The 27,877-nt window shown below is 56.3% G+C and overlaps 3 protein-coding genes across 7 annotated transcripts in view; 1 reads left to right on the plus strand and 2 right to left on the minus strand.

The window, feature by feature from the left end:
* Positions 1-43: 43 nt before the first annotated feature.
* TTC16 (tetratricopeptide repeat domain 16) lies at positions 44-14,563 on the plus strand (the record flags this gene model as incomplete). Its single annotated transcript, XM_079926580.1, has 14 exons — positions 44-62; positions 843-1,080; positions 1,408-1,498; positions 1,674-1,817; positions 3,028-3,128; positions 3,228-3,357; positions 5,535-5,749; positions 6,401-6,645; positions 7,031-7,172; positions 8,839-9,004; positions 9,524-9,666; positions 9,827-9,998; positions 11,434-11,515; positions 12,574-14,563. The coding sequence occupies 14 exons, from the start codon at positions 44-46 to the stop codon at positions 14,505-14,507; spliced, it is 3,822 nt and encodes a 1,273-aa protein (XP_079782706.1). The 3' UTR covers positions 14,508-14,563.
* A 122-nt stretch (positions 14,564-14,685) lies between these two features.
* Positions 14,686-19,178, minus strand: TOR2A (torsin family 2 member A). 2 transcript variants are annotated; one of them, XM_079927122.1, is made up of 5 exons: positions 18,917-19,178; positions 18,048-18,313; positions 17,121-17,296; positions 15,736-15,863; positions 14,686-15,454 (listed from the first exon to the last, which is right to left on the minus strand). In XM_079927122.1, exons 1-5 carry the CDS (start codon positions 19,065-19,067, stop codon positions 15,210-15,212), a joined length of 966 nt encoding a protein of 321 aa, XP_079783248.1. In that variant the 5' UTR covers positions 19,068-19,178; the 3' UTR covers positions 14,686-15,209. The 2 variants fall into 2 exon arrangements, with proteins under 2 accessions (XP_079783248.1, XP_079783249.1); XM_079927123.1 differs by lacking the exon at positions 15,736-15,863.
* A 1,517-nt stretch (positions 19,179-20,695) lies between these two features.
* The window catches only part of SH2D3C (SH2 domain containing 3C), a 31,755-nt gene continuing 24,573 nt past the window's right edge, over positions 20,696-27,877 (minus strand). For all 4 annotated transcript variants that reach the window (XM_079926620.1, XM_079926621.1, XM_079926622.1 and 1 more), the window contains 6 exons: positions 26,105-26,628; positions 25,078-25,193; positions 24,340-24,511; positions 23,412-23,523; positions 22,836-23,042; positions 20,696-21,306 (listed from right to left, as the gene is read on the minus strand). In XM_079926620.1, the coding sequence (XP_079782746.1) occupies positions 21,131-21,306; positions 22,836-23,042; positions 23,412-23,523; positions 24,340-24,511; positions 25,078-25,193; positions 26,105-26,628 (1,307 nt within the window). In that variant the 3' untranslated portion in view covers positions 20,696-21,130. The remainder of the gene's footprint in view (positions 21,307-22,835; positions 23,043-23,411; positions 23,524-24,339; positions 24,512-25,077; positions 25,194-26,104; positions 26,629-27,877) is intronic.

Below are 27,877 nucleotides of genomic sequence, written 5' to 3' on the forward strand. Positions count from 1 at the left end.
GGGCGTGGCTAGAGGGGCGGAGCCTGTGGGCGTCCTGGAGATGATGCCTAGCAACGTCAGGGGTGGGTGCCGGGAGGCAAGTGAGGGCCGCGAGGGAGCCCGCCCAGGCCCGGAGGTCCTCCTGGAAGGGGCCTCATGACAGAGTCCAGAGAGGTGCGGGAGAAGGCTAAGGCAAAGGCAGAGGGTCGGGGGAGAAGAGACCACGTATGGGTTCACAAGAAAGGTTTTAAGTACGGGAGAGGCAAGATCAATTGTGCGATTCAATGAAGTCCCAGGCTGCTTGTGCAGAGAGCAGAGGTCTTAGGAGCTGTGGCTGGTGGGGAGGTCAGAGGGGTGGCCGGAGCTGGCATATAGCCAGAGATGGCATTGGCCAAGATGAGAGGATGAGAGAAGAGGAGGGATCTAAGAGATCTTTAGGAAGTGGGATAGACAGGATTTAAGGACTGATGGGATATAGATCTTTGGCTTGGGTGGTTGGCAGAGAAGGTGGACTCACCGCTGTGGGAAAACCTGGGGCAGAAGTCAGGTGAGGTGCTCAGTTTGACCTGCTGAGTGTGAGGGTCCCACAGGATATGCAAGAAGCTGCTGGACCCCCAGGGCCTGTGGCTTGGGGCAGGGCCTGAGCTGCAGAGTTTTGGGTGTCAGTAGCTGGAGGTAGGAGCTGAGGGGGACCAGGAGGAGGGCAGAGGCCAGTGTGAGCGTGAGACCTTGACCATAGGTGACAGAGGCAGGACTGGAGAGAGGTTAGGGGAATAGGGGTGGGAGTGCCACCAGACCCCAGATCGTGCTTCTTACCGGGCCTCATTTCCACCCCTCCTCCATCCTGTAAAATACCTGAGGAGAGCGTGTAAGCGGAGTGGGGGCTGTCTCTGGAGGCCTGCTCCAGCTTGCTGTCTCTTGGTTCCAGAATGCTCTGGGGCTTGATCAGGCTCCCTCACAGCACATCCCAAAGCCATGGGTGATTCCAGTGCCAAAGGGGACCCTACAGCACATCTTCGGGACCAGCCAGGTGTTCCGGAACTTTGATGATATAAAACCAAAGGCTGCAGGGTTAACAGTGCCCCTCAAAGTCAGGGAGTAGTGAGTGATTACCTTGCCATGGGATCCCAGGTTCCTACCCTGCACGGCCACTGACATGCTCTGCAGCCTTGGGCCAGTTACTCTCCCTCCCTGAGCTTCAGCGAGCTCAACTGTATAATAGGGCTCTTCCACCTCAGCAGATAAAAGGCTGCTGGCCCGGATGAGCTCCAAGAATGTCAGCCTCCTTTCCCTGGGTCTCTGTCTACCCCTCTTGTCTCCCTACCCAAGTCCCCCTCCTCCCAACCCGTTCCTGAAGCCCCAGCTGTATGCCCTGGACTGGTCCCAAGTCAGGGCCAGCCCCTCCGCCTGTGCCCCCTGCCCCTGCAGCTACCATCGAGGCCATCAGTGCTTGGAGCAAGAAGACTGGGAGGTGGCCGTGCTGTTCTTCTCCCGTGGCCTCCACCTGGACTCCCAGCTGGTGAGGGGGACGGCCTGGGTGGGCACAGGCAGTTGCTGGCCCCACACTCACCCCTCGCTGTCACACCTGCCTGGCCCCTTCTCTCAGGGCCACCAAGTCCTTGTGGTAGCTGAGTGTCAAGCCTCAGGGCGGATTGTGGGGAGGGGAACGGCAGCCTGGGTCCCCTCTCCCACAGGTAGAATTCTATGCCTTGAGAGCCGAGGCCTACATCCAGCTCTGCGACTTTTCCTCGGCCGCCCAGAACCTTCGAAAGGCCTACTCCTCCCAGCCAGAGAACACGGACTTCCTGGAGCGGCTCACCTTGGTGCTTTACCTGAAGGTGCCTGGGGCTGCCCCAGGCCCACAAGGCCCCACCTCACACCCTGGCCTGCTGACTCTCCCTCCAGCTCTGGGGGGCTTTCCTTGTTCCTGAGACCAGCCCTGACTCCCTAGGTACCTTCGTGTCCCTGTGTCTGTGTCCCCATCTGCTGCCCCGCTAATGAGCTCTCGCGCCTGCCCTGTTGGTTTACCACCAGGGCTGGGTACAGTTTTGCAGTTTTGTCCAGTAGAACTTTCTGCAGTAGTGGCAATGATCACTGTCCGATCTGGTAGCCACTAGCCACGTGGAACTGTTGAGACGTTGAAGTGTGGCGAGTGTGACTGAGCAACTAATTTTGACATTGTATTTAATTTGAATTGATTTGAAATTATATAGCCACGGGAAGCAGGTGGCTATTGTATGGGGCAGCACAGGCCTAGAGTCCACAGGCTCTAAGCACTAAAAAGGTAAGAGTGCCCCCATTTGCAATGCAAAACAAAGATGATATTAAACCATAAAATCCCAACAAAGTCCTGTTTTTTTTTCATTTTGACAAATTTAATGCCTTTGTTTTTAATGTCAATAATTATTCAATTCTGAAAAAGAAACATTCTTAAAACCAGAATGTTGGGGTCCTGAGTCCAGTCCTCTTTCTGTGTGACTTTGGAAAGGTCACGTCACCTCTCTGAGCCTCAGTTCTTTCATCTAAAAGGGGAATGTTAGCTGGTCCCAGTGAGATAAGTTCAGGTTTTTTGTTTTTCGGGTTGTTTTTTTTTTTTTTTTTGGCTGCATCTGGGCAGCTGGCGGGATCTTCGTTCCCCGACCCACATCCTCGGCAGTGAAAGTGCGAGTCCTAACCACTGGACCACCAGGGAATTCCCTGAGTTCGAGTTCTTAATACAGGGCTTGGCACCTGGAGCCCTCGTGCAGGTGGGAGCCTGTTACTGTTAGATCTGCTGTTCTGGTCCACCTCCCAGATTTTCTCTATTTTTCCTTGTTCCTTTGTGTGTATTGCTGTCTCTCTGTCATCAACTGTATATTTCTGTCTCTTGCTGTCTCCCCAGCTCTGGATCTCTCTCCATCTGTGTCTCTATCTCTTAAAGTCTCTCCCAGATCTAAAGGGCTCTGTCCCTGTCCCGTGTCATTCCACCCCAATGCTGGCCATCCCTCAACTCGTGGGTGCTGCTAGGCCGGGGTCACAAGCAGAAGTGACTGCTCTCTGTGTCCTCAGGGCCAGTGCCTTTTCGAGCAATGCGCCTTTCTGGATGCCCTGAACGTCTTCTCTCAAGCCTCTGAGCTCCAGCCCGAGAAATTCTGCTTTCGTTATCGATGGTGAGCGCCCTGGCTGTCCTTGCTGGCCTTTGCCTCCCTGGCGTCCCCTACCTGTCCCTCTCACCCGGCAGACAGAGCACCTTTGCCCTCCGCCCTCAGCATGGCCTGTCTCCTGGCCCTCAAACGGCATCGTGAATGCCTCTCCTTCGCCGCCAAGGAGGTGGAGCATGGCACCGCCAATGCCGATGTCTACATCCTCCGGGCCAGGCTCTACAACTTCTTCCAGCAGGTAGAGCGGGGGGCAGGGCAGGGGGGTGGACCTCCTCCTTGTCTGGACGCCGCGATGACAGGAGGCGGCTGGGCTGTCAGCCAGCCCCGAAGCTGTGGTGGGGGCCCTGTCCTCCCCAGGCAGAGGCCCCAACTGGCACTGGCCCAGTCGGGTAGTTGTTCCATCCTCACTCAGCCCTGGCTCTGTGCCAGGCCTACGCCAGCCCCCGGAAACCACAAGGTGAGAGGCCTTTGCCATCCCTGCCCTCACGGAACTCACAGCCCAGGGGAGACGTCCCCAAGCGGATAATTACACGAAGGATGACTTCCCAATTGTGTGTAGCACCATCAGGGGCACCCAGGCTTCCCTTAGATATGAGACTTGGGGTCACAAGGGAGGAGGGACTGCAGGGATGCGAGAGCGATGGGCAGGGTATTGTGAACCCAGGGGACTCTGACTTCTTCCTGGGGGGCAGAAGGAGCCTCAAAAGGCTGCTCCCTGGGGCAGTGGGCCTTAGAAAGAGCCTTCTGGCTGCCAGGGGGCATGTGGGCTGGGGGGAGGGGCAAGCCTGGAGGCCGGAGGCCTGGGTACCATCCATCTGGATAGGAGTGGGGCTCGAGGAGGATGGCCATGAGGGTGGCAAGGAGGGGGCAAGTTCACAGACCTTTGGAAGCAGGACCCGAGACTGACTTGGTGGCAGGGGGGCGCAGTGAACATGAGGGAAACGGAGGCATCCAGAACAATGCCTGGTGTTTCAGCCTGGCCTGGGTGCTTGGGGGTGGGGTGGGGGGAACCTCAGGATGGGGTAAATGGGATGGGCTGGATTGGGCGGAGTGTCCTGGGGGTGTTGCAACCATGAGCCTCCCTATGCTGGGGGCTGGGTTTCTGTGTCCCACAGGTGAGTCAGTGGGAGAGTCTCCTTCAAAGGTCGGAGACTAGTAATTATTTTTATTTTTTTAAGATGCTCCTATTGCTCTTTTTATTTATATATATACATTTATTTATTTATTTTTGGCTGCGTTGGGTCTTTGTTGCTGCTCACAGGCTTTCTCTAGTTGCGGCGAGCAGGGGGCTACTCTTCCTTGCGGTGCGCGGGCTTCTCATTGTGGTGGCTTCTCTCGTTGCGGAGCACGGTCTCTAGGCGGGCAGGCTTCAGTAGTTGCAGCACGTGGGCTTCAGTAGTTGTGGCTCGTGGGCTCTAGAGCTCAGGCTCAGGAGTTGTGGCGCATGGGCTTAGTTGCTCCACGGCATGTGGGATCTTCACAGACCAGGGCTCGAACCCGTGTCCCCTGCATTGGGAGACAGATTCTTAACCACTGCGCCACCAGGGAAGTCCCGAGACTAGTAACTATTGATAATTATTTCTGATGGTTGGGATTTCAGCTGCTCCCTGCGATGCCTAAGCACGTTCTAAGCACTTTACTCATGTTTATCTCTAAGGCTGGCAGTAACCCTTTGAGGTAGACAAAACCCATTGCCCTCTTTTCACAGATGAGGAAACAGGTCCAGATGGTCTGGGTAACTTGCCCAAGGTCACAGTGGTGCTCCCCTTGAACTCAAGTCCATCCATTCCAAAGCCCTGCCCCAGCCTCGGCCATCTTCCCCCTCCCGACTTCCACTCACACCTGGTGTCTACACTGCCTCACTCACCCTCCAACCAATTACCCTATAGGACATGGGGTGCTTGCTAAAACTGTTTGTTGACTGACTGACAGACCTGCTCACCCAAGAGAAGGTATTTGCCTAGGGATGTTTTCTGCTCATGCCCAGGCCTGAATCTGTTCTTTGTTAGAGTTGTCTTGGGCTTAAAGGTCAGGGGCGTCAGGGAAGGTGTACAGGGGAGTATAGGGAGGACACAACAGTCACAGTCAGGAGACCACACCCTCCCCCCTCCTCAAGTGAGCCTTGCAGAAGTCCTGCAAGGAGGAGGCATCTGTAAGCTCATTCTACAGCAGAAACCACTGAGGTGGACCTGGCTCACCTGAGGTCATATCTAGAAAGGGGCCAGTGGGGATGGAGCCTCAGATGGGATTTTCCCACAAAGCAATGCAGAGCCACTGAAGATGGGTGGCATGGTGCTGGCCTGCCCAGAGAAAGGCCCCTACAGGCCTGGAGGTCTGCCTCCCCACACTGAACAGGGCAGGTTCAGCTTGGCCTGCACCCCGATGCCATCCCTGCCCCCACCTCGCCCCCCGCAGCCCAGCCTCTGCCATCGAGACCTGCACAGTGCCTTGCTACTGGATCCCAGGCACCCACAGGCCAAGGTGCTGCTCAAGGTGCTGGTGGGCCAGGCCCAAGAGGCACGCCAAGAAGCCGGCGTCCTAGCCGTGCAGGGCAAGCTGCAACATGCGCTGCAGTGTATCAACTGTGCCATCGAGAACAACCCTCTGGACCCCAGCCTCTTCCTCTTCCGGTACTGAGTGGGGAGCTGCTGGTCTTGGGTCCCAGGCCCTGCCTTGCCTCAGATGTGCTGTGTGATCTCAGGAGAGCCCTTGACCCTCCCCAGGCCTCAGTTTCCCCATCTAGCCTCTAACAATCTTTCCCTACTCCCCATCGGGGTCAAGGGATCATGGGAGGTGGTCTCTGCTACTGCCTCTGGAGGAGGGGCAGGCAGCAGCCTGTTAACCCTGGAATCCTGGATCCCCGGGCCTGCTGAGCAGTTTACACTGGCAGGCTCAGCCCAGCTCAGTGGACGAGGCTTGGGTTTGAATCTGGGCCACCCCACAAGGACCCACCACCTCATTCTGGGCCATTTCACTTCCTTGAGCCTGGGTTTTCTCATATAAACAGTGGAGGTGAAATGCCCTGTGTACAAAAAGGCCTTCGCATAGAGGCTGGCACTCACACAGCTCCCAAAAAGAAAGAGGGAAGCTATTTTTAAAGAAAAGTAAAATTACCAGTGACTAGCTGGCTATCTAAGTAGCAATCCAGGAGCCCCACGGGCCAAACTTAGTGCGCGCGGTGGGACCCCCTCCCCCCAGGTCAGAGGGCCCAGAGCCGCAGCCTCTCTCTGGGACACCCCTAGTCGGTGGCGCACTTTGGCCCTCATGTCCCTCCCTCGTAGGGGCATTATGTACCGACGGCTCCGGGAGTTTGACTCCGCCGTGGAGGACTTCCTGAAGGCGTTGGACATGATGACCGAGCACCAGGAGGACCTGGTGCAGCAGGCGCAGCGCCAACTGCTGTTGGCCTACAACGACTTGGCCGTGCACTGCTACCTGCAGGGCGCCTACCAGGAGAGCGTGCTGCTGCTCAGCAAGGCGCTCAAGGACGAGCAGCGGGAGAAAGGCCTCTACATCAACCGCGGGGGTGAGTGGGGGCCGGGCAGCCCGGTGTGAGCCCCTTGCCCCTCCAAGGCCTGGGCTGGGCGCTTGAGGGCCCTGAGGGAGGGAGGAGGGAAGGAGGGAAAGCGGATTCTCAGTGTCCCACGGACACACTTTGGGAAACGTTGCCTTAGACAATCTGGCTACAGCCCTTCAAAATGCTCGGGATCAGGCAGCTGGAAGAAGGTGGCCAGAGGCACGGAAAACCTCTGCAGGTGCCCGCGACCGCCCGCTGGTGTCATCACCGCGGGTGTCACCCCCACCCCCGTTGCAGGCCCCACCCCCTGGGGGTGGAGCCAGCTGGGCTGGGGCTCCTGGGCCGTGGGTTTGCGAGGCTCACTCAGCCCCCGCCCCCGGCCCCCGGTCTCCAGATTGCTTCTTCCAACTGGGCAACCTGACCTTTGCTGAGGCGGACTACCAGCAGGCGCTGGCGCTGAGTCCGGAGGACGAGGGCGCCCACTTGCGCATGGACCTACTGCAGGAGAAGTTGGGTTTCTGCGAGCAGAGGAGAAGGTGCGCGCAGACTGGGGGTGGGGCGGGGGCTGGGGGCGGGGCGGACCAGGCCGCGGGAGGGGCCAGAAGAGTCTGGAGTAAAGCCGGTCGGCTGGGATCCTGGGGTCGAGATGCCTCTGCTCTCCCAGTTGTCTCCTAAATATCTATTTTATTTTTCAAGTTTTCTGTAAAAATCTTTCATTTTTTATGTGAATATTGTTATGGTAATTGCGCTTTTTATTTAAAAAACTTAAGTATTCAGTAACATGTAACTTAGAACATGAAAGTTCCTTCTAATATCTATGTCCCAACGCCTCCCCCTTCCCCTGTAAGTTTGGTAGAGTCCTCTAGATAGATTTCTATGCATATGTTAACAATTGTTATCATTTTACAAAAGTGAGATCATGCTAAGCTGATTTTTTTAAAAGTAAGTTTATTTATTTTTGGCTGCGTTGGGTCTTTGTTGCTAAACGCGGGCTTTCTCTAGTTGCGGCGAGTGGGGCTACTCTTTGTTGCGGTGCACCGGCTTCTCACTGCGGTGGCTTCTCTTGTTGTGGCGCACAGGCTCTAGGCGCGTGGGTTTCAGTAGTTGCGGCACGTGGGCTCAGTAGTTGTGGTGCATGGGCTTAGTTGCTCTGCAGCATGTGGGATCTTACCAGACCAGCGCTCGAACCTGTGTCCCCTGCCTTAGCAGGCGGATTCTTAACCACTGCGCCACCAGGGAAGTCCACTAAGCTGATTTTTGACTTGGTTTTTTACTTCCCATGGCAATTACATATAGGACGACCTCATTCTCTTTTATTGCTTGCAAAGTATTCCATTCTGTGGAGGTACCACAATTAATTTCTTTAGACGATAGTATGCTGATGAGCATTTGGGCTGTTTTCAGTTTTTTATTATAAATAATGCAGCAATGAGACCCAAGACATGTTTTCATGCGTTCATACTAGTAATTCTGTAGTTAGATTGCTGGAAGTTAAATTGTTGGGTTAAAAAGTGTGAAAATTTAACATTTTAAAAGATAATACCCAATTGTTCTCCAAAAACAATGAACCAATATAAACTTCCCCCAGTAAAGGAAAGTCTTGGTTTCCCCAAACCTCCCTAGCCCAGGGTATTAAGACTATTTTTCAACTTTGCTATTCGGGTAGGCAAAAAAAGGCTCTCTTGCAGTGGATTGACTTTGCATGTTTAAATTGTGAGCACAGGACAGCATCTTTCGTGTGTTTATTGGCCATTATGGCCTGCACAAATTGTTCGCCCATTTGCTCTTAAATTGTTCATTTAAAAAAAATTTGTTTTTGGTTATAAATGTTCTTTGTAGGCTGGAAAATTAGCTTATCATCTGCCTTCTATGGCAAAATATTATTCACTATTTACTGCTTTCTTTTGTGGTGTTTTTGCTACTCAATAATGGCATTTAACCATAGTCAAATTAATGTCTTCATTTTTAGCTGCTGGGTTTATGACATCTCAGAAAGGCCTTTCCTACTCCAGGATCATAAAAATGTCCACTTATGTTGGGATCTTACACTAATGTTTAAGTGTTGGGTCCATCAAGAGGGGCGTGGTGGCAGGGAGCAGAGACCAGCCTGATTTTCCCCAAACTCCCCAGTGGGGTCCAGGAGCCTCCATATCCTCCAGGTGGCCCAGCTCAGAGCACCCTGTGGCCTGCTGTGTCCTGCAGGCAGTTCCAGAAGACAGAGAACCACTTCTCAATGGCCATCCAGCACAACCCCCAGAAGCCCCAGTACTACCTGTACCGCACCAGGAGCCGGCAGCTCACGCAGAACATTTTTGGGGCCCGCCAGGATGTTGCCACTGTCCTGCTCCTTGACCCCAAACAACCGAAGGTGTGTGCCTGCTGGGCCAGAAGGGTGGGCTCCAGAGTTAGTACCTCTGGCCACCTAAAGATACTCCCTGTCCCTAAAAGAAACCTGGTTTCGTAGCAGTAATAAGAGCTGCTAATGCTGGAGCATTTACTATGTGCCAGGCACTGTTCTAACCAGTTCAGCTTACGTCACTCCATTTAACCCTCTTCAGTACCTACGGGACAGGTAACATTATCATCACCCCACAATTCATAGAGGGAAAAGGGTAAGGCTCAGAGAAGTCAGTTCCCTTGGCCCAGGTCATGGAGCTCGGAGGTCACACCCTTATCTGGCTGGCTCCAGAACCACGGGTCAGGCTCACCACCAGCACTCCCTCACCGAACAGTTCCTTTCTCAAGATGTCCTGATGGTTCTGGGGCAAAAAGGTCCAGCCCTTTAAAAAACAACAATCTGTAAACCCTTCCTCTGCCAGGGCAGCACCACACCATCTGCCTCCTGTCCTGGCCCACACCTGACTCTGGTCACCCTCTTTCCTGACAGCTGCTGCCACTGATGGCCAACCTCTTCCCCGGCCTGTCAGTGGAGGAGCTGCTTAACAGCCAGGTGGCCCACCTGGCCAGGCTGCAGCTGGAGCGGGTGGTGGAGCACAGCCTGCAGGCCGGCACCCCTCAGGATATCGTGGGGTAAGGTTCTCCAGGAGGGCCCGCGGGCCCAGAGTTGGGGGACGGTTGGGGCTCAAGGCACCTCTGGCCCTAATCGCCTTCTCAGGCCGCTATCCAGTCCTGGGGATGGTGGGGTGAGTCAGGGAGGCCTACCCAGCGCTCTGGGGTCACGGCTTGTCAGGTGGCTCAAGGAGCGGGAACTAGAGCGCCAGAGGGCCCGGGCCCTGCAGCTTTCGCGGAAGCTGGAGCAGCCTTTGTTCGAGACGTCCAAAGAGCTGGAGGCCACTCACCAGTCCCTGCAGGCACAGCCAGAAGGCCCAGAGGAAGAAGCCAAGGCCCCCGGGGAGAAGGAGGTAAGTGGGCTGTACGCCGGGGCCGGAGGTCCTTGAGGTCCAAGGTGGAATGCACCCCAGGTCAGGGCTGAGGGATGCACGCCGGCTAGAGGCTGGCTTCTGGGCCTGGCTCTGCCAGCACTCAGATGTGTGACTTGGGCTGGGGACATCTCGCTGTGAGACAGAGAAGGTACCAGTAAGGGGTACACCTGAAAGAGGGTGCGTGAGGATGTGGGCCCCTCACAGAGAGAGGCTTCCCACACGTTGTCCACACTCACCTTCCTAAATTCCGCTGTGTGCACTGCCCACTTGTACCAGAATTTTCTTAACTCTTAAATTCATTTCTAAAAACTTTTCACTGAATAGAACATATAGAAAAGTACATGACTCATAAGCGAACTGTCTGATGGATTTTCACAAACTGAACACCCCCATGGCACCATGCTCCAGATCAAGAAAGAACACATTCCCAGTTCCCCAGAAGCCCCTCGTGCCCCCTTCCAGGCCCCTCCCTCAGCCCCGCACACCCCACAAGGCTGTCCTGATTCCTAACGCCGCAGACGAGCATGCCTGTCCGCAACAGAGGACAAACGCGGCGCAGGCCCCTTTGCCTCTGGCTCCTTTCACCGAGCGTCCAAGTTTGTGAGATGCAGCCAAGTTGACTGCTCCTTCTCACGGCTGGAGGCAGTGCCGTCCTGCGAATATCCCGCCACTTATTTATCCACTCGACTGCTGATGGACAGCAAGTAAACTGTGTTCAAGGGAGACTTTAACCATCCAGGTACACGGAGTGCCAGCATCCCTTGCCGGAAACGGGAAAGGCAAGCTCTACATTTTTCTAGCTCACATTAGGATACAAAACTACAGAACTTGGGTCTGTGTGTGCCCTGAAGTCATCGTGGGGTCCCTGCTGGGTGTTCCGCAGCCCCGTCCGCTCCCGCATCTCACTGCCGCACATTTCCCGTGGCCTGCAAGTGCGACTGGCAGCCGAGAGCCTGGCCGCAGAGTCCCCCTGACTTGGATTCCAGCCCTGCTTCTCTGCATCTTAGCCGAGTGCCCAGGGCAGGCTGCTTAGGCGTTTCCTGGTCCGGAAAATGGTAATGGCAGGGGAGTTCCCTCCCAGATGTGCAGGGACATGAAACATGGAGAAGGTCCTCAGTTTCTCACTAGCCATTCCCTGGACACAGCACTTCAGTTTACAGAAGCCTGTCCCACAGTTGAACTAATTTGCATCTTGCAGATAGGGAGATGAGGCCCAAGAGCCTCTTGACACTGCTTTTCTCACGTGGCCACACCTGTCTAACCTGGCCACGCCCCTTCCTGTCCAGTCAACCTCTCCATGTCCCCATCCAACCCTAACCTGCAACCCTCGAGGAGCTCTAAGCGGCTGGACTTACAGAGCTGCGGCCACTGTGACCGTGCAGCCTGTGATCATGCAGCCTGTCTCTTGCCCCAGAAGCTGGAGCCGGCCCCCAGCAAGGAGAGGTCCTTGACCGACGGCTACATCAGCCAGACCTCTTCAGGCTCCATCTTGGGCTGTAAGTCCCCCTGCTCCTGCCAGACCTGAGTGAGCCAACGCAGCAGGGAGGGCAAAGGTCAGGGGTCAGGGGCTCCCAGGCCTGGGTGTGAATTTGGGCTCTGCTGTCACAGCTGTGCGAGTGTGGAGTGGGAGGACTCATCCCAGCTTTGCGGGGGGCACAGGGAGCCCTCAGGGATGCCCAGCACACAGCCTGGGAGGCCGGCTCTCACCGCGGGGCGCCTCACAGCTGCTGCCTGCTCCACCCTCATTCCCCGCTCAGGCCTGTCTCTCTTCTCTCTGCCCCCTTGGCCTATCCCTGAAATAAGCCCACGAAGCCTGTGCATGTCCAGGGGGCTTTTACCCTCAATTCTGAAAGGTGCCAGTGTGGAGGGGACAAAAGTAAAAAACCCAAGAATGCTGCCCTGGGTCCCAGAGGCAGCCATGGGCAGTCCAGGGAGGGACGGGAGTAGCAGCGGCCAGCCCCCTTCCTGCCATTCAGCAAACGCGTTGAGCATCCTAGGGCCAGGCCTGTGCTGGACACTGGTTACAGGCATGAATGGCACAGTCGTTGCCCCAGGGAGCTCTTGGTCCTGAAGGGAAGAAGGCCCACAGGTAAACAGATAACCAGGACAGTGCAGCCATACCATGGAGGGGAGTCCCGAGGGCTCTGGGTGCACTTAGCTCCCTTTGGGGGGTCAGGAAGGGCTTCCAGGACCCAGGGGAAGAGGGGTAGCCAAGTGTGAACAGGGTAGAGCAGGGGGAACTGCTGCAGGCAGGGGGCCAGGGCCCTGCAGGCTATTGGTTGTGGCTGGAACACACAGGGCAAGGGGCAGGCGGCAGAGTGGAGGCCAGCGCTGGGCGAGTGAGGTCCTTCGTATCTCCCCCTAATCTTTCGGCCCTGACCCGCCTGCAGGGCTCAGGGTGCCAGGAAGGCTGGGCTGCCGTGAGCTGGCGGGCCTTCCCCTTGGCCATGCAAGGGCTCTGGAACATAGGCAAGGGTGAGGCCTAGAAGTCTCCCTTTCTTGCCACTGCCTGGGGAAGGCGGCCTGACAGCTACGCTTGACATATCCTTTCCAGTCAGGACCACGTCCACCTCAGAAACGGAGACGTCCACTGTCTGCCAGGAATACGGGAGCACTTCGACCACTGTTGTAACATTCTCTGACTCCTCACCACTAAGGACACAGTCCTCAGACTCCAGGGACAAGAGGGAAGACCTAAGCCTGAGCCACAGCCCCAGAAAAACCAAGTCCACCCCAGGCCACAGCCAGAGGCCCAGCGAGCCTGAGACCATCCAGGTCCAGAGCCAGAGGCCCAGCAGGACCGAGGCCGCCCTGAGCCAGAGCCAGAGGCCCAGCAGGACCGAGGCCGACCAGATCCAGAGCCAGAGGCCCAGCGAGCCCGAGGCCGACCAGATCCAGAGCCGGAGGCCCAGTGAGCCCGAGGCCATCCAGGTCCAGAGCCAGAGGCCCAGCAGGACCGAGGCCGACCAGATCCAGAGCCGGAGGCCCAGTGAGCCCGAGGCCATCCAGGTCCAGAGCCAGAGGCCCAGCGAGCCCGAGGCCGACCAGATCCAGAGCCGGAGGCCCAGTGAGCCCGAGGCCATCCAGATCCAGAGCCAGAGGCCCAGCAGGACCGAGGCCGACCAGATCCAGAGCCGGAGGCCCAGCAGGACCGAGGCCGCCCTGAGCCAGAGCCAGAGGCCCAGCAGGACCGAGGCCATCTGGGTCCAGAGCCAGAGGCCCAGCAGGACCGAGGCCGACCAGGTCCAGAGCCAGAGGCCCAGCAGGACCGAGGCCGACCAGATCCAGAGCCGGAGGCCCAGCAGGACCGAGGCCATCTGGGTCCAGAGCCAGAGGCCCAGCAGGACCGAGGCCGACCAGATCCAGAGCCGGAGGCCCAGTGAGCCCGAGGCCATCCAGGTCCAGAGCCAGAGGCCCAGCGAGCCCGAGGCCAACCAGATCCAGAGCCGGAGGCCCAGTGAGCCCGAGGCCATCCAGATCCAGAGCCAGAGGCCCAGCAGGACCGAGGCCGACCAGATCCAGAGCCGGAGGCCCAGCAGGACCGAGGCCGCCCTGAGCCACAGCCAGAGGCCCAGCAGGACCGAGGCTGCCCTGAGCCAGAGCCAGAGGCCCAGCAGGACCGAGGCCGACCAGATCCAGAGCCGGAGGCCCAGCAGGACCGAGGCCGCCCTGAGCCACAGCCAGAGGCCCAGCAGGACCGAGGCCGCCTGGAGCCAGAGCCGGAGGCCCAGCAGGACCGAGGCCGACCAGATCCAGAGCCAGAGGCCCAGCAGGACCGAGGCCGACCAGATCCAGAGCCGGAGGCCCAGCAGGACCAAGGCCATCTGGGTCCAAAGCCAGAGGCCCAGCAGGACCGAGGCCGCCCTGAGCCAGAGCCGGAGGCCCAGCAGGACCGAGGCCATCTGGGTCCAGAGCCAGAGGCCCAGCAGGACCGAGGCCATCTGGGTCCAGAGCCAGAGGCCCAGCAGGACCGAGGCCATCTGGGTCCAGAGCCAGAGGCCCAGCAGGACCGAGACCATCTGGGTCCAGAGCCAGAGGCCCAGCAGGACCGAGGCCATCTGGGTCCAGAGCCAGAGGCCCAGCAGGACCGAGGCCGCCTGGAGCCCAAGGCGAAAGCTCGACGAGACTAAGGCCACCCAGGGCTCAAGGCAGAGGCTCAGAAAGGCCAAGGGTGCCCATGGCCAGAACTGGAGACCCAGAAAGGCTGGTGCCACCCAGGACTGGAGCTGGAGACTGATCCAAAGTCCCAGCAAGATCAAGACTTTCTACGACCCAAGTTGGAGCCCCTGCAACACCGAGGCCACTGAGGGCCAGGGCCAGAGCCAGAGGCCCAGCCAGTCCAAGGCTGCCCAGAGCTGGAGCCAGAGCACAAGTCCAGGTTCCGGCAAGACCAAGGTCACCTGGGGACTGAGCCCAAGTCTCAGCAACACGCAGACCACCCAGGGCCTGAGACAGAACCCCGGCCCCAGCAGTCAGGCTGCTGTCTGAAGGGGCCGCTCGGCCCCTTCACTTCTCGCTGGGCTGCGGGCGATTCTGCCCCTACCACTGGCCACTCAGCAAGGCAGCCTCCTCCAGAGCAATGCGAACCTCAGCCAGCATTCCTCTGGTCCCGCGGCTAAATTTATTCCTCTGGTCCCGCGGCTAAATTTATTCCTCTGGTCCCGTGGCTAAATTTATTGTATTTGTTCTCTTCGTTTACAAAATTAAAAACTTGAAAAGCCCAGTCCAAGTGGCAACTTGAGTCCCTCTGTTCCCAGAGACAGAAGTCTCAGCCTGGCTTTACGATACTGGGACATAGGGTGTGGGGTGGAGGATCGGGGTGTGGTGCCCGAGCCAGGGCCGAGAGTAACAGACCAGAGAAGGAAGGAGCAGCCACGAGCCACCGTCCCTGAGTTAAAATTCACATTGTAAGAAGGCTCAGGCTGGAGCGTGAGGTCAAGGCTCATTGAAGTTCTGGGGCGACTAGCGGTTTCCCTGAGGAAGGAAGCAAAGGCCAAGATGCCCTCAGACCAGTGAAGAGGCCGGGGCCTGCCCTGCCCTTCTGTTTCATGGTAGCCAACAGCCCTCCTCATCTTCATATTGTGCTCTGGGCCCCAGGAGGCACAGGACAAGGGACCCTCTGGCAGAGGCCCCAGGGCTTTCCTTCACGGCCTGGCCAGATAGAGGAAGACAAGGATGCTGCCTGGAGAGTCAGAGGAAGAAGGCGATCCGGGATGCCACAGTCTTGCAGCCATTGGAGGAAAAGAGCTGCTCGTCCTCAGGGAAGAAGGTGGTGCTGTCCAGCACGGCCTGGACGACCTCATCCCTTGGCTCCAGGCCTAGCTGGGCCAGCTCGTTGAGCACACAGTGCTGCACGTGGTGCCTCTGGAGAGGTAGGAAGGGCACCAGGGCATCCAGGAGATGCTCTTCCATGATGCCGGAGCGCCAGAAGCCATCTGCAGGAAGGAGCGATGGGAAGAGGCTGTGCTTCACGGGGATCAGCTGGGCCCTGTCCACCCCCAAAGGAAGGAAGTGCAGGGACGGGGCTGGTCTTAAGCCTCCCAGCCACCTTCCAGGCACCAAAGCCTGGGCTGGGAAGTACCGGGTCAGTAGGCAGAGCATCAGACCTGGGAGAGCCTGGCCCACCCCAGGGAGCCCAGCCCATCCCTCCGTGTGATCTGGGTGTGAGACCTCAGCCTGGAAACCACCCTGGGGTGGGGTCCTTGGCCGAACTCACGGTTCGGGTTGTCCAGCACAGCCTGGGAGATAACCGGCTCCAGCTCCTGCACGCGGATCTCCTCGCGCTCCCGGCGGCTGCGCCATGCCTCCAACACCAGCTGGTTGATCTGCTCGCCGCCAGTGTTGCTAAAAACCACGGGGGACGCAGACAGTGAGGACAGGATGTAGCCCTTGCTTCCCACGTGCCACCTAACGCGACCTGAGCCTGGGGGCCCAGCTCAGTGCTGGCAGGAGCCAAACCCACTCAAAACACCCCGGGAACCACTTCCCCTCTCCGGAGCTTGTGCCCTTAACCATGACCCCTGGAAGTTCGCCTATATGTGTCATACACTTTACAGTTTATAGAACACTTTTAGGTCCCTTACCGACTTTCCCTCACCCAGCCTCTAGGAGAACAGTGGGGCATTAAGATTGGCCGTGTTGGGGCTTCCCTGGTGGCGCAGTGGTTGAGAGTCTGCCTGCCGATGCAGGGGACATGGGTTCGTACCCCGGTCCGGGAAGATCCCACATGCCGCTGAGTGGCTGGGCCCGTGAGCCATGGCCGCTGAGCCTGTGCTCCGCAATGGGAGAGGCCACAACAGTGAGAGGCCGTATACCGCAAAAAAAAAAAAAAAGAAAAAGAAAAAGAAAAGATTGGCCCAGTTGTTCAGAAGAGGAGGTGGGAGCTCAGAGAGGTGAAGTGTTTTGCCTGAGGAAACAAAGCTAGGACTCTTAGAGGTGGGATTGAAACTCTAGTCCTGTTTTTCCCAGGCCTGTGTCCCCTTGGCCACAAAAGAGGGAAAACCCTTAACCCAGCAGGGTTCCACAAAGAAATGAGGATTAAGAGACTGAGCCCGGGGAACAGTGGGCAGTGGTTAAGAACCTGCCTGCCAATGCAGGGGACACGGGTTCAAGCCCTGGTACAGGAAGATGCCACATGCCGTGGAGCAGCTAAGCCCGTGCGCCACAACTACTGAGTCTGCACTCTAGAGCCCGTGAGCTGCAACTACTGAGCCCGCGCCTAGAGCCCGTGCTCCGCAATAAGAGAAGCCACCACAATGAGAAGCCCCGCGCACTGCAACAAAGAGTAGCCCCCGCTCGCCACAGAGAAAGCCCGCGCACAGCAACGAAGACCTAACGCAGCCATAAATAAATAAATAAATAAATAAATTCATTTATTTAAAAAAGAGAGAGAGAGACTGAGCCCAGAATGGGCTTTGAGAATGTCAAAGGGAAGTCAACCACCTTGAATGACAGTGTCACCAGTGAGGGTGTGGGGGACTCTGGGAAAGCCCAGTGGGCCTGGGGGAACAGTATTCTGTTATGGGACCACAGGCCAAGACTGGAGAGCTGAGACCTCTGACAAGTGTCCCTGCACCCTGCCCGCTGCAAAGCCGGCCCCACCTGATGAAGATGAAGATGGCTTTGCGATAGTTGGTCCCATAGACAACCCAGGAGGACCCCAGGAAAGGTCTCAGGACCTCTATCAGGCCTGGGGCCAGCTTGTCCATCTCATCGAAGAGGAAGAGAGAGCGGCTGCAGGCAGTGAGGTTTCCCTGGACCCAGCTCTTCAGATCCTTCTGTGGGAGAAAGGCAAGAGTATGAGGGTGTCTGGAGATGCTCCCCCAATCCCAGATTTCTTCCCAAAGCAAGAATTAATCTCCTTCCCAGGAAGATATGGTCTCCCAGAGAGTACCAATCCCTGAATGGGACTGATGGTGAAACTGTGGCCCAGAGAGGGGCAGAGACTTGTCCAAGCTCACACAGCAAGTCAGCAAGAGGACAGGGACTCAGACCCAGGCCTCTCACTTGCCTTTTCAGGGCTCCTTCCCCGACACCTACTGTTTTCTAAAAAAAGGGGAAGGCTCCTTCCTGCTCCCTGAACATTCCCAACAGAGTTGACAACTGAAACAGATTAGCCTGGAAAGTACCTTGCAATCAACAACAGTAGTAAGAGCTAATTGGATTTCCTGATTGCTTACTCTGAGCCTCGAATTGGGGCTAAGGGCTTTACAGACAGAAGATAATGCAGACTGTCTGGCAAAGGTAAGTGCTCAATAAATAACACCTGCAATTCTATAAGCCTACGTCCCTCACAACAACCCTGGCAGGTTGGTGCCACTACTGGCCCCCAGGAATTAAATCAAGAACTCCCTGCCGGGTGGTACCACCCCAAGCTTTGTTCAGGGTGGGTCCTGAGGGGTGAAGCTTCAACTGGCTGTGTGGCCTGGAGCAAGTGATTCCCCTCTCTGGGCTGAGGACTCACTCCTTCCCTAGGGTCCAGCACTCGACAGTGCAGGCGGATGGTGGTCCAGGACAAAACCAGCCTACCTTGTAGCGCTCCAGGTGGCCGGGGTGGGGGAAGTGGATGACCGGGGAAAAGTGGTGCACGTGGGGGCTGCGGAGGCCACCCCGGAAGAGGTAGTGTGCCAGCAGGGAGGTGACATAGGACTTGCCGGTGCCAGTCCAGCCATGCAGAGAGAGGACCAGTGGCTTGGTGGGGGCTGGATCCTGCACGAAGGCCTTCAGTGCCTTCACCACCAGCGCCCTGGCCAAATGCTGGCCCGCCAGGTGCTGTGCCAGGTCACACTCCAGACCTAGGGCCACAAGGACAGTGTCAGAGCTGAGGACACACACCCGCCACGGAAGAGCTCCAGGAAGGAAGTCATGTCTGGAACCTGGTCTGGGGATCCGCGTTCTGGGACGTTTTCACAGGCTGTCTGCGGAAAGGAGTGCGGCCCTTGGGGTCTCGGCCGCAAGAGTCACCCTCAGGCCTGACTCAGCTCAGCAGCGCGCCCACCAGATGGCCCTCTGGATTGCGCTCAGCCCTAAGTGGGCGCGAGCTGTCAAGAGGGTCTGCCCAAGACTCCCGCCCATCTCCAAGGCAGGCTTCTTCCTTGACGGCCAGTCCAGTGCGAGGTCTAAACTTCCCCCCAAGGCCCTGCTGTCAAAGGCCTCTCTCCACCCTGGCAGGGCTCTGCCTGGACCCCAAACAGGCATCCCCAAACCCTCGCCCCAAGTCCTGTGCCCCAGGCTCTCAGGGTCCCTCAACGCCGGGCCCACTTCTGGCCCTGGCCGTCCGGAAGTCTGGGGGTCCCACCCTCGGTTCTACTCTCCAGGTCCGGCGCCGGCGCACCCCCGGGGTCCGAGGGCTCCCCGGTCCGCCGGCCGCTCCGGTCCGGGCGCCCGCGGCTGCTCACCCTGGAAGTCGGGCCGGAAGTCACATTCGCAGAAGGCGCCGAAGTTGCAGCGCAGCGAAGTCAGGTCCCAGGCGGCGGCCGCGGCCGAAACCAGCCCGAGCAGCCCGAGGAGCGAGCCCCCGGGCCGGCAGCCGCGCCTCACAGCCGCCATCCGGGTGAGACCGGAGCTGGGTCTGTGGCCGCCCACCTCCTCTCCCGAGAACTACAACTCCCGAAATGCATCGCTCCGAGGCAGCCATCGCCTGTGGCCTACAACTCCCGGCTCCCTTCTCTCCCCTCTCAAAGGCTCTCCTGGTCTTCCCTCTGCAGGCCCGGAAGGTGGCCTCCAGGGGGAGCCCGCGAACCGCCCAATCCAGGACTGCGGGCTGAGTTTCCATGGCCACGGTAGGGGACCATCACAGTAGCTCCGAAAGAATAATAAATGAAGGATTATGACCACAAAGGGTGACATAATAATAGTAGCAAAAACTTGTGCGGCACCTTACACCTTGCAAAACACCTTTTCTGTGCTCTTTTTTTTCCTTTTATATGATTAAAGAGCGCTAATAGCTTTTGGTGAGCACCTACTATGTACCGTTAACGTTAGGTGCCTTATGTATCTTATGATAACAGTACCTGTCATATAGAGGAATGGTGATATTTCAGTGAGGTACAGGCACGTGAAGTGTTTTGGCTCACAAAGTAATGAATAAATGATCACTGAAAATACATTATGGGACTTCCCTGGTGGTCCAGTGGTTAAGACTCCGTGCTTCCACTGCAGGGGGCGCGGGTTAGATCCCTGGTCAGAGAACTAGGATCCCGCATGCCGCATGGCGCGGCCAAAAAAAATCTATTATGTATGAAACATGGCAGTCCCTTACCTAGCAGCTACCATGCATTAAGTGCTTTAACAGCGAGCCAAAGGGATCAGTTCTGTTACTGTCCCCATTTATTGAGGAGGAACTTAGGGCCCAACAGGGCCCCCTTTTCCAACACCACCCAGCTAGTGAACTGGGCCCAAGTCTGGCTGCTGCCAAAGATCTAATGCACTGTCATCCATCCTCTGTTGGTCAAAGGATTCATAAGGTAAAGGACCCCAGTAGTTTCAAATTCAGTGAACAGGGTCCCCAGGCCTCCAGCCTGGCCTGGAATCATGCTGATCCACATTGCCTACCTCCCCTACCCATGAAAACAAGACAACTGCTTTCATGGCCCTCCTCAAAGATTTCCTGCGTCACTCACCTGACACACACACACACACACACACACACACACACACACGAAGACTTCTGGGGCCACGTTTCAAAACTTCAAAAGAAATTAGTAGTTCCCACTGTTGAGAAAAGGAAAGAACTCCAGGCGAGGACACCCAGGTTCCAGGCTTCCTCATTCTGCTGCTGTGACCCAGGGCAAGTCCCTTCTCCCTCCAGTTCTGTTTTCCTGAGGGGAGCTGGAATCTTAGATTTCATAAAGCCCTTCCACCCAAACATCTAGGATCCTGGGTTGTACATTTGCGGGATGCTTTGCTGTGGCTGCTGAGGCAGGGAGTGGGGAAGGAGCAGGGCAGGTCAGTATTTCTCCTACTGGTTGGAATTAGCTGTTGATCTCCCTTCTGGTCTGTGAGCTCCCCCAGGACAGGGACTGGGTTTTAAGAACTGGCTGTAACTCTGGATCCTGGTACAATCTGGAATGTTTCAAGTGCTGAATAAGTATTTTTTGAATGAATTTTTCCACCTTTCACCTGAGAAAAGACACTTCCTTCTACCCCAAAGCCCCCTGAGAGACAGAAGAAAGAGTCATAAAAGTTTATTATATGAAAGAAAGAACACGGCTTCTGTACATCTATTTACAGAACAGACAGATGTATTTACAGCCAGAGGGAGGCATTGGTGTCAGTGAGGGGGCGGGGGCAGGTGCCTGGAGAAGAGTGAGGAGGTGTGAGAAGCCTCCCGTGGCTCAAATACAGGGCACCTCAGCAGGAAGGGGAGAAGCAGAAGCTGGAGGGAGAAACAGGGGTTCCAGTTCTTCCTGAAGGAAAACTTGGTGAGTGAGTAGCAGGTGGGATGGAGCCCAGAGTCCACGTAGGACCCTGGAGGTGCAAGGGAGATCCTGGAGTTGAACCCAGAACGTTCTCGGGCTGATCACAGTGTCCCTGGGGTGCTCTGGGGAAAGGTCTGTGCCCTTCTGTCCCTGTTGCTGCCCGCAGCTGCAGAGGGGAAGGGTCCATGGGGGTCACAGCTCGCTAGAGCGGACGGCAGGCTCCAGTTTGTGGGACAGGGCGGTGAGGACCTTGTCGAACTTCTCATAGCGCCGGGCCTGGCTGCTGCTGGCGCCCTGGCTGCCCCAGAGAAGGCGCATCTGGAACTCGGTGCTGAACACCTCGAGGAGCTCTGGCCGGGCCTGGAACCCTGCAGGGTGGGGCACAGGGGTCAGGGAACCACCATCCAGCTGCGGAGGCTGGGACTCCTGCTCGGAGCCACCACATGCCTCAGGGCCTCATTCCAAGGGACCTCCCCCCACCTCCACCAGGGATCCCACAAGGTTTGCTGATGAACATGACCAAGCAGTTTAGCACCCAGTCTTTGTCCTACTATTTGCAACATCTAATTTAAAAATGACTAGAAGATAAAATATTAAAATTAATTTGGGGGCTTCCCTGGTGGCGCAGTGGTTGAGAGTCCGCCTGCCGATGCAGGGGACACGGGTTCGTGCCCCAGTCCGGGAAGATCCCACATGCCGCGGAATGGCTGGGCCCGTGAGCCATGGCCGCTGAGCCTGCGCATCCGGAGCCTGTGCTCTGCAACGGGAGAGGCCACAACAGTGAGAGGCCCGTGTACCAAAAAAAAAAAAAAAAAAAAAAATTAATTTGGGGGGGAGATTTTTCTTTTCTCTTTTGTATTTTTCTGCAAATTCCAAAAATTTTCCTAAGAAATGTGTATATATTTTGTAAGTAAATGTAAAAAAGTAGTTTCTTTTTTGTCCTTTCTGAAGAAGAAAGGCAGGAAAGACACATGCCAGATGCTCACGGCATTTACCTCCAGGTAATTGTTGGTGATTTGTTTTATCTTGGTTTTGCTCAGCTGTTATTTCCAATTGGTCTACAGAAAACTTTTGTGACTTAAATACTGCCTAGAAAAGTAAAAGATGGATTATCTGAAGACGCTATCTCTCTGCTCCTTCCACAAGGAGGAGTTCTACTTTTTCTTAAATTAATTTATTTTATTTTATTTATTTTTGGCTGTGTTGGGTCTTTGTTGCTGTGCGCGGGCTTTCTCTAGCTGCGGTGAGCGGGGGCTACTCTTCGTTGTGGTGTGCGGGCTTCTCATTGCGGTGGCTTCTCTTGTTGTGGAGCACGGGCTCTAGGTGTGCAGGTTTCAGTAGCTGTGGCTCGTGAGCGCAGGCTCAGTAGTTGTGGCTCGCGGGTTTAGTTGCTCCGTGGCCTGTGGGATCTTCCTGGACCAGGGCTTGAACCTGTGTCCCCTGCATTGGCAGGTGGATTCTTAACTACTGCGCCACCAGGGAAGCCCAGGAGTTCTACTTTTTGACTAGACTGTGAGCTCCTTGAAGGCAGGGCAGGTCTGCCTCAGCCCCAGGGCCCCAGGCCGAGTGCTTTGTAAACAACCTTGTAAAGTAGGCCTGCTAGGATGCCCACTTCACAGATGAGAAAGCTGAGGCTCAGAGAAGCTAAGATACACAGCTATGGTGCTCTCTGAATCATCTCTTTGTCCCCCGCACCCAACCTGGAGCCTGCCACTAACAACTGCTGAATAGGTGAAGAAAAGGGGTGAGAAAAAGAAGCCAGGGGGACATGCAGGAAAGAGGGATGGAGAAATGTGAAGGGGTGTTTGGAGGAGAGGGGAGAGCAAGTCACGTGGCGGGAGGCCCAGCCTGGCAGGATCAGTGGCGGGATCGCCCGCAGCTGCGACCCGTGACTCACCCTGCAGCTTGACCTCGGCATTGGTGTGATACAGGCCGCCGTGGTGTGCCACGGTGCGGGCAGCCTCCAGGTGGGCCAGCACCACCTCCACGCCGTGCTCTGTGCTGCCCCAGGGCTCGGGGCCCTCGGCCGGGGCGGAGTCACACTCCAGCAGAGTGATGAGTGGCAGCACGTGAGGAAATGTGGTGTTGCTCAGCGGCGGGCCTTCTGCAGGGAGGGACACACGGTGCTCAGAGGTCTCCGAGGGCCCAGCCATCCACCAGGGTCCCAGAAACCGAGGATGTTTTAGGGGAAAGGGCCTGCCTGAGGTCCCAGAGAGAGCCCCCAGGGATTCTGACTCCTGAGACAAACCCTTCAGATTCCTCCAGCTGAACCCACTGCAGCCTTGGCCGAGCTCAAGGGCTGAGGCTGGACCTGGACGTGGCATACACGGTTGCCAGATGCAGAAAGTGAGTGGGGGGACAGCCTGCACAAAGCTCAGTCAAGCCCTCATCATCCTCCCCACGGGGAGAGTCTTTGCTGGCCCAGAGAGGGCTGGAACCTGTCCAAGGTCACGTAGCCAGGTGGGAGAGGTACCTTTGCCTTCATTGAGGCTCTTGAGAAATGGCTTGAGCTTCTTCTCGTAGAGGATGGCTCCCTCTGTGTGTCGCTGCCGCAGAGTCACCCATGTCTGCTCCAGCCGGGCAATCTGGGGAGACCAGACTGTGAGCGACCGGCCAGGGAAGGGGCCTGCTGGGGCCACAGGCCACTCTGCCCAGCGGACACCCAAATATGGGATAATAATTATTAGTATAGTCACCATTCATGAATCTGGGACAGTGCTGACTGCTTTTCACACGTTTCCCATGAAGCTCTCCCAACAACCCATTTTACAGATGAGGGAACTAAGGCTCAGAGAGGCGAATGACTTGCCCAAGGTCATTCCAAAAATAAGTGGCAGAGCTGGGAGTTGAGCCACTGCTCTGGGATCCTGCTGTCACTGTTGACGAGGCAAAGGAGAGGAAGTGTAGTGTGGATGAGGTCCGGGCTGTGAAATTAGACAGACCTAGTTTGAATCCCAACTTTTTCGGCCTCTGAATGTGACTTTAGGCAAGTACTGCTCTGCCTCAGTTTCTCCATAAGTGAAATGAGAACAGTAAAGGCACTCCCTTCATGAGACTTTTTTTTGAGGAACTGGTGCTTCTAAAGTACTCGATGTAGCGCCCAGCATATAGTCGGTGCTTGCTAAATGAGTGCCGTTTTATATTTATTCTTTAAACTCATATAATGCTCCTCATTCATTTTACAGGTAGGGAAACTGAGAGCAGGGAAAAGGGAAGACTTTGTCTGGGAGCAGGTCAGCACTTAAAGGACTCGGTGCTCCCAGTTACCCTGTCACCAATGCTGCCTAGAAGGTCACAAAGTTCTTCCTGATTCAATATACAGCTATCCCAAAGGAACACATCCTAGGGCTCCTCCGGATAGAGACTAGCTTATGCCCAGCTCTGTGTGGGCCCCTCAGTACCTGGGCCATATCTAGGGCGCCCATGACTGCAGCGAAGCTGAACATGTTTCCCATGGTCCCCCGAAGCTCGGCCGCCAGCTGGATGGTCTTGTGCAGAAGAGCTGCCCGCTCCTCAGCGGAGCCCGCGCAGCCCAGAATGTCCACGGCCAGCATGATGGACATGGTGTGGAACCTGTCGGAGCAGCCAGGTCAGAGGGGCGGGGCCAGGGACCTAGGGTTGGGGGTCCTTGTGGTTGAGAGCTGAGGGGCGGAGGGCAGAGCCCAAAGCGAGAGATTGTAAAGGGTCAATGAGATTAGGGGGCGCGGCCAGAGTGAGGAAAAGCAAAGTTAAGGGCTTCTGATTGGTCAGTATAAGTCAGGGGGCGGGGCCAGAGGCCCTAGAGCGCCAGGCTGAGAGGCTTGTGACCGATCAGCGGAAATCATCGGAAATCATCTGGTAGAGCTGTTCTAAGAAAGAAAGGGAGAGAAGCCAGAGCTGATGAGAGGGCCAGGCTCACAGATTGTGATCGGTCAAGAGGATGCAAAATGTGAATTCGGAGATAAAGGACTCGGTCTTTGGGAAACCAAGATTACTTGGAGCTGGATATGGAGAAGGAGCGATTGGTCAATGGGATAGGGGGCGTGGCCAGAATCCCTGGGAGCCGGGGTGAGAGACTGTGATTGGCCAACCGGCCACAGCGAAGGGCCGCGCGGTAGCCCAGGGGGTTCCCCGTGAGTCCCCTTGTGTACTCGCCTTACCTTTCCAGCAGGTCTAGTCGTAGCTGCCGGCCATGGGGGAGAGTGAGCAGCTCCATGCCCCAGCGGACTCCCATTAGGGTCTGCATCTCCTTGGTAACGCCCAGTATCCTAGCAACCTACAAGGACGCCCAGAGGGCTGATTAATTTTCTGTCACGGCTAGCTCAAGCCATCTGGGAGTCAGGGAGCTTTATCTTGGAGGGCAGCCTGGCTGGGAGGCTGGGTTTGAATTCCAGCTCTACTGCTAACCCTCTGACATGGAGCAAAATGAGCCTCATTCTCCCCATCTGTGAAACGCGGGATAAATGGGAAAATGCCCAGAGGTGTCTGACATGGGCCAGAGGTGCCCAGGACACCCTTATTCCAGAAGGCAAACCTGAGGTCCGGTGGGGAAAGGGCTTGTCCAAGGTCACACAGTGGGCCTAGACCCCAGGGCTGCTCCCTTCACGCCTAGCACTCTTCACAGAGCTACCTCTCAGCACTGTTTCTTTTCTTGCTTCTTGAGCTCAGAGACCAGTGCAACCAAGCAGTCAGTGCCCTCCCGCCACAAAGTTCAGAGAGAGAAACTGAGACTGAGAGCAAGTCAGGGTCCTTAGATGGTCAAGATCCATTCAAAGCAAAGGCCCAGGCATTCACAATTTATGGACCTAGGCAATGAGTTTTGTCCACTAGGGGGGGTGGACACGGGAAGTCGGGCCTGTTATATTCCCTGGACCAGCCAGACTGACTTTCACCAGGCTCAGAAAGTGTCCCAGGCAGCCAGACGCCACTGGCTTTCAGGACTCCTCGGTTCCAGTGCCAAACTGACAAGAATATCTCGGTTTTTGCTTTTTTTAAAGGAGAAAATTGGGGCCCAGGTAAAGTGATTAGTCAGAGTCACACAGCAAGTGAAGGACGGCCATGAAGTCAGAATCCAGGCCCATTCGCTATACTTGGGAATTTGGGGCCAGCTCCTCACCACCCTGACCCCTGTCCCAAAGCCAGAGGATGGAGGTGCTCCTCCTGCCCCAGTGTGTACCCAGCACCTACCAGGCAGTCAACCTTGGTGACATGCTGGGCCAGCGTCCGGGCATCGACCTCTGCCAGCAGCTCCTTGACTTTACGCAGGAGGCCCATCTCCAGTGGCCGGTTATCTTTGGGGATCAGTAGTGACTGGAAGGTAGCTGGGTTGAAGGAAGAGGTGGCTTCCACGATGGGGACTGTGAAGGTCCTACCCCAGTCCCCTTCGGGGGCCCCATTTTCTGACAGTTCCTTAAGCCTCTCCCCATAGCTCCTGGCCTGGCGGCTGGAGGCCTCGGCTGCTGCCCACTCTCGGCTGCCACGGACAGGAGGCTGCAGCTGGCAGTAATGGCCAGAGTCCGGGTCGCTGTAGCTGCTGAGTGACGGTGATGGGGAGGCCTCGCAGCGGGTGTGGGGGGGGCTGGAGTAAGGGCCCTTGTCCGACTCCCCGGCACTTCCAGGACACAGCTGGGGTTCACTGGAGCGGCGGGTGACAGGGGAGGCAGGCAGCGCTGTGGCTGAGGGGGCGGCAGGGGCGGTGTGGACACGGGTCACTGCAGGGAGATAAAGAGAGAGGACTAGTTTCCATGACTCCCCACGCAGTGAGGTTCCCCCACCCCCTTCCCAAAGGACAGGCTCCATCCACCCTACATGGGTGATAGCTCCACCTCCCTGGACCCAGGCCCAGCCCAGCGGACTCTGGCACACTGACCAGCTCTCAGTGGTACTCTGAAATTACCTGGATCCCAGGAGTCTCACTTCCCTACCCTAAGGCTGCTGTAGCCTTGGGGAACGACGGAGCTACCTGAAGGAGCTTTCCGTGATTCAGAAAAGCTAAGCACTTGCTGGAGTTCATCGTATGGAATTATTTCTCAATGAATTAGTAATAACGATTTATTGAGTACATGTGTCCTGGGAACTGGTGACATGCTGGAGATATACCAGTCAAAACAGTAACCATCATCCAAAATTAGAGGTGATGTTTATTGAGCTCTTACTGGCTACGAGATCCTTCTCTGCACATTAGTCCGTTTAACCCTCTCAACATCCTGTGCGTCAGTACTTTTATGATTCCCATTCTCCAGATGAGAAAACTGAGGCTCAGAGAGGCCAGCTGACCTGCCTGAGGTCACCCAGCCAGCAAAGCATAGAGCTGGGATTTAAAACCAGGTGTTAAGTCCTCACTCCTGGGTACTTCCCTGAGCCGCGTTGCTTAGAAATTGTCCGATAAATAATTTGTGGCAAGGCATTTTAACATTTACACCCAAGGGTGTTGTTTTGAAGGCAAGGTGGCAGTTATGACAAGCTGGCAGGCCCGTGTTTAGAGAAGAATTTGTGACAACCCATATAGACAGCAACATGGGAACAGTGTCTCCCAGCAAAGGTTCCTCCCGGGATGCACCTCTGTCTGTGAGCTTTTCCTGCCAGGTGGGCAATATGTAGTATGGCCTGTTGAAAACACTTGTTTTCTTCCAGAAGTGAACTAGTGGCATGTTTCTACAGTAGAAATTTTCTTTGTATTTAAAAAAAGCACAGCGCTCTGTGCTTCCTGCTCAATTTTGCTGTGAATCTAGAACTTTTCTGAAAAAGTCTATTTAAAAGACTAAAGCAAGCATGACGAGTCCGGTCTGAGCCCACCATTTGGAATCCGGGACGCATTCAGTCCCAGCCGATGCAGGGCCTGGCAGAGCACCACACACGGAGGCACTTGACCAATGGGGGCTGAGTGTTGCTGACCACACGCACTTCACAGCACTGGAGCCAGATTCAGTAACATTCAGGAGAATGCACTGGAAACCACAT

The sequence above is a fragment of the Stenella coeruleoalba genome, assembly GCF_951394435.1.
Source record: "Stenella coeruleoalba genome assembly, chromosome: 7".
Classification (NCBI taxonomy): Eukaryota; Metazoa; Chordata; class Mammalia; order Artiodactyla; family Delphinidae; genus Stenella; species Stenella coeruleoalba.

What these genes read in the sequence shown, in the direction of transcription:
- TOR2A (XM_079927122.1), bottom strand. Translation starts at nt 19,067, where the DNA reads ATGGCGGCTGTGAGGCGCGGCTGCCGGCCCGGGGGCTCGCTCCTCGGG. An exon ending in CTTCCGGCCCGACTTCCAGG is followed by an intron (nt 18,314 to 18,916) that starts GTGAGCAGCCGC and finishes TTGTGGCCCTAG; the next exon opens with GTCTGGAGTGTGACCTGGCA. An exon ending in TGTGCTGGACAACCCGAACC is followed by an intron (nt 15,455 to 15,735) that starts GTGAGTTCGGCC and finishes TCCTTCCTGCAG; the next exon opens with ATGGCTTCTGGCGCTCCGGC.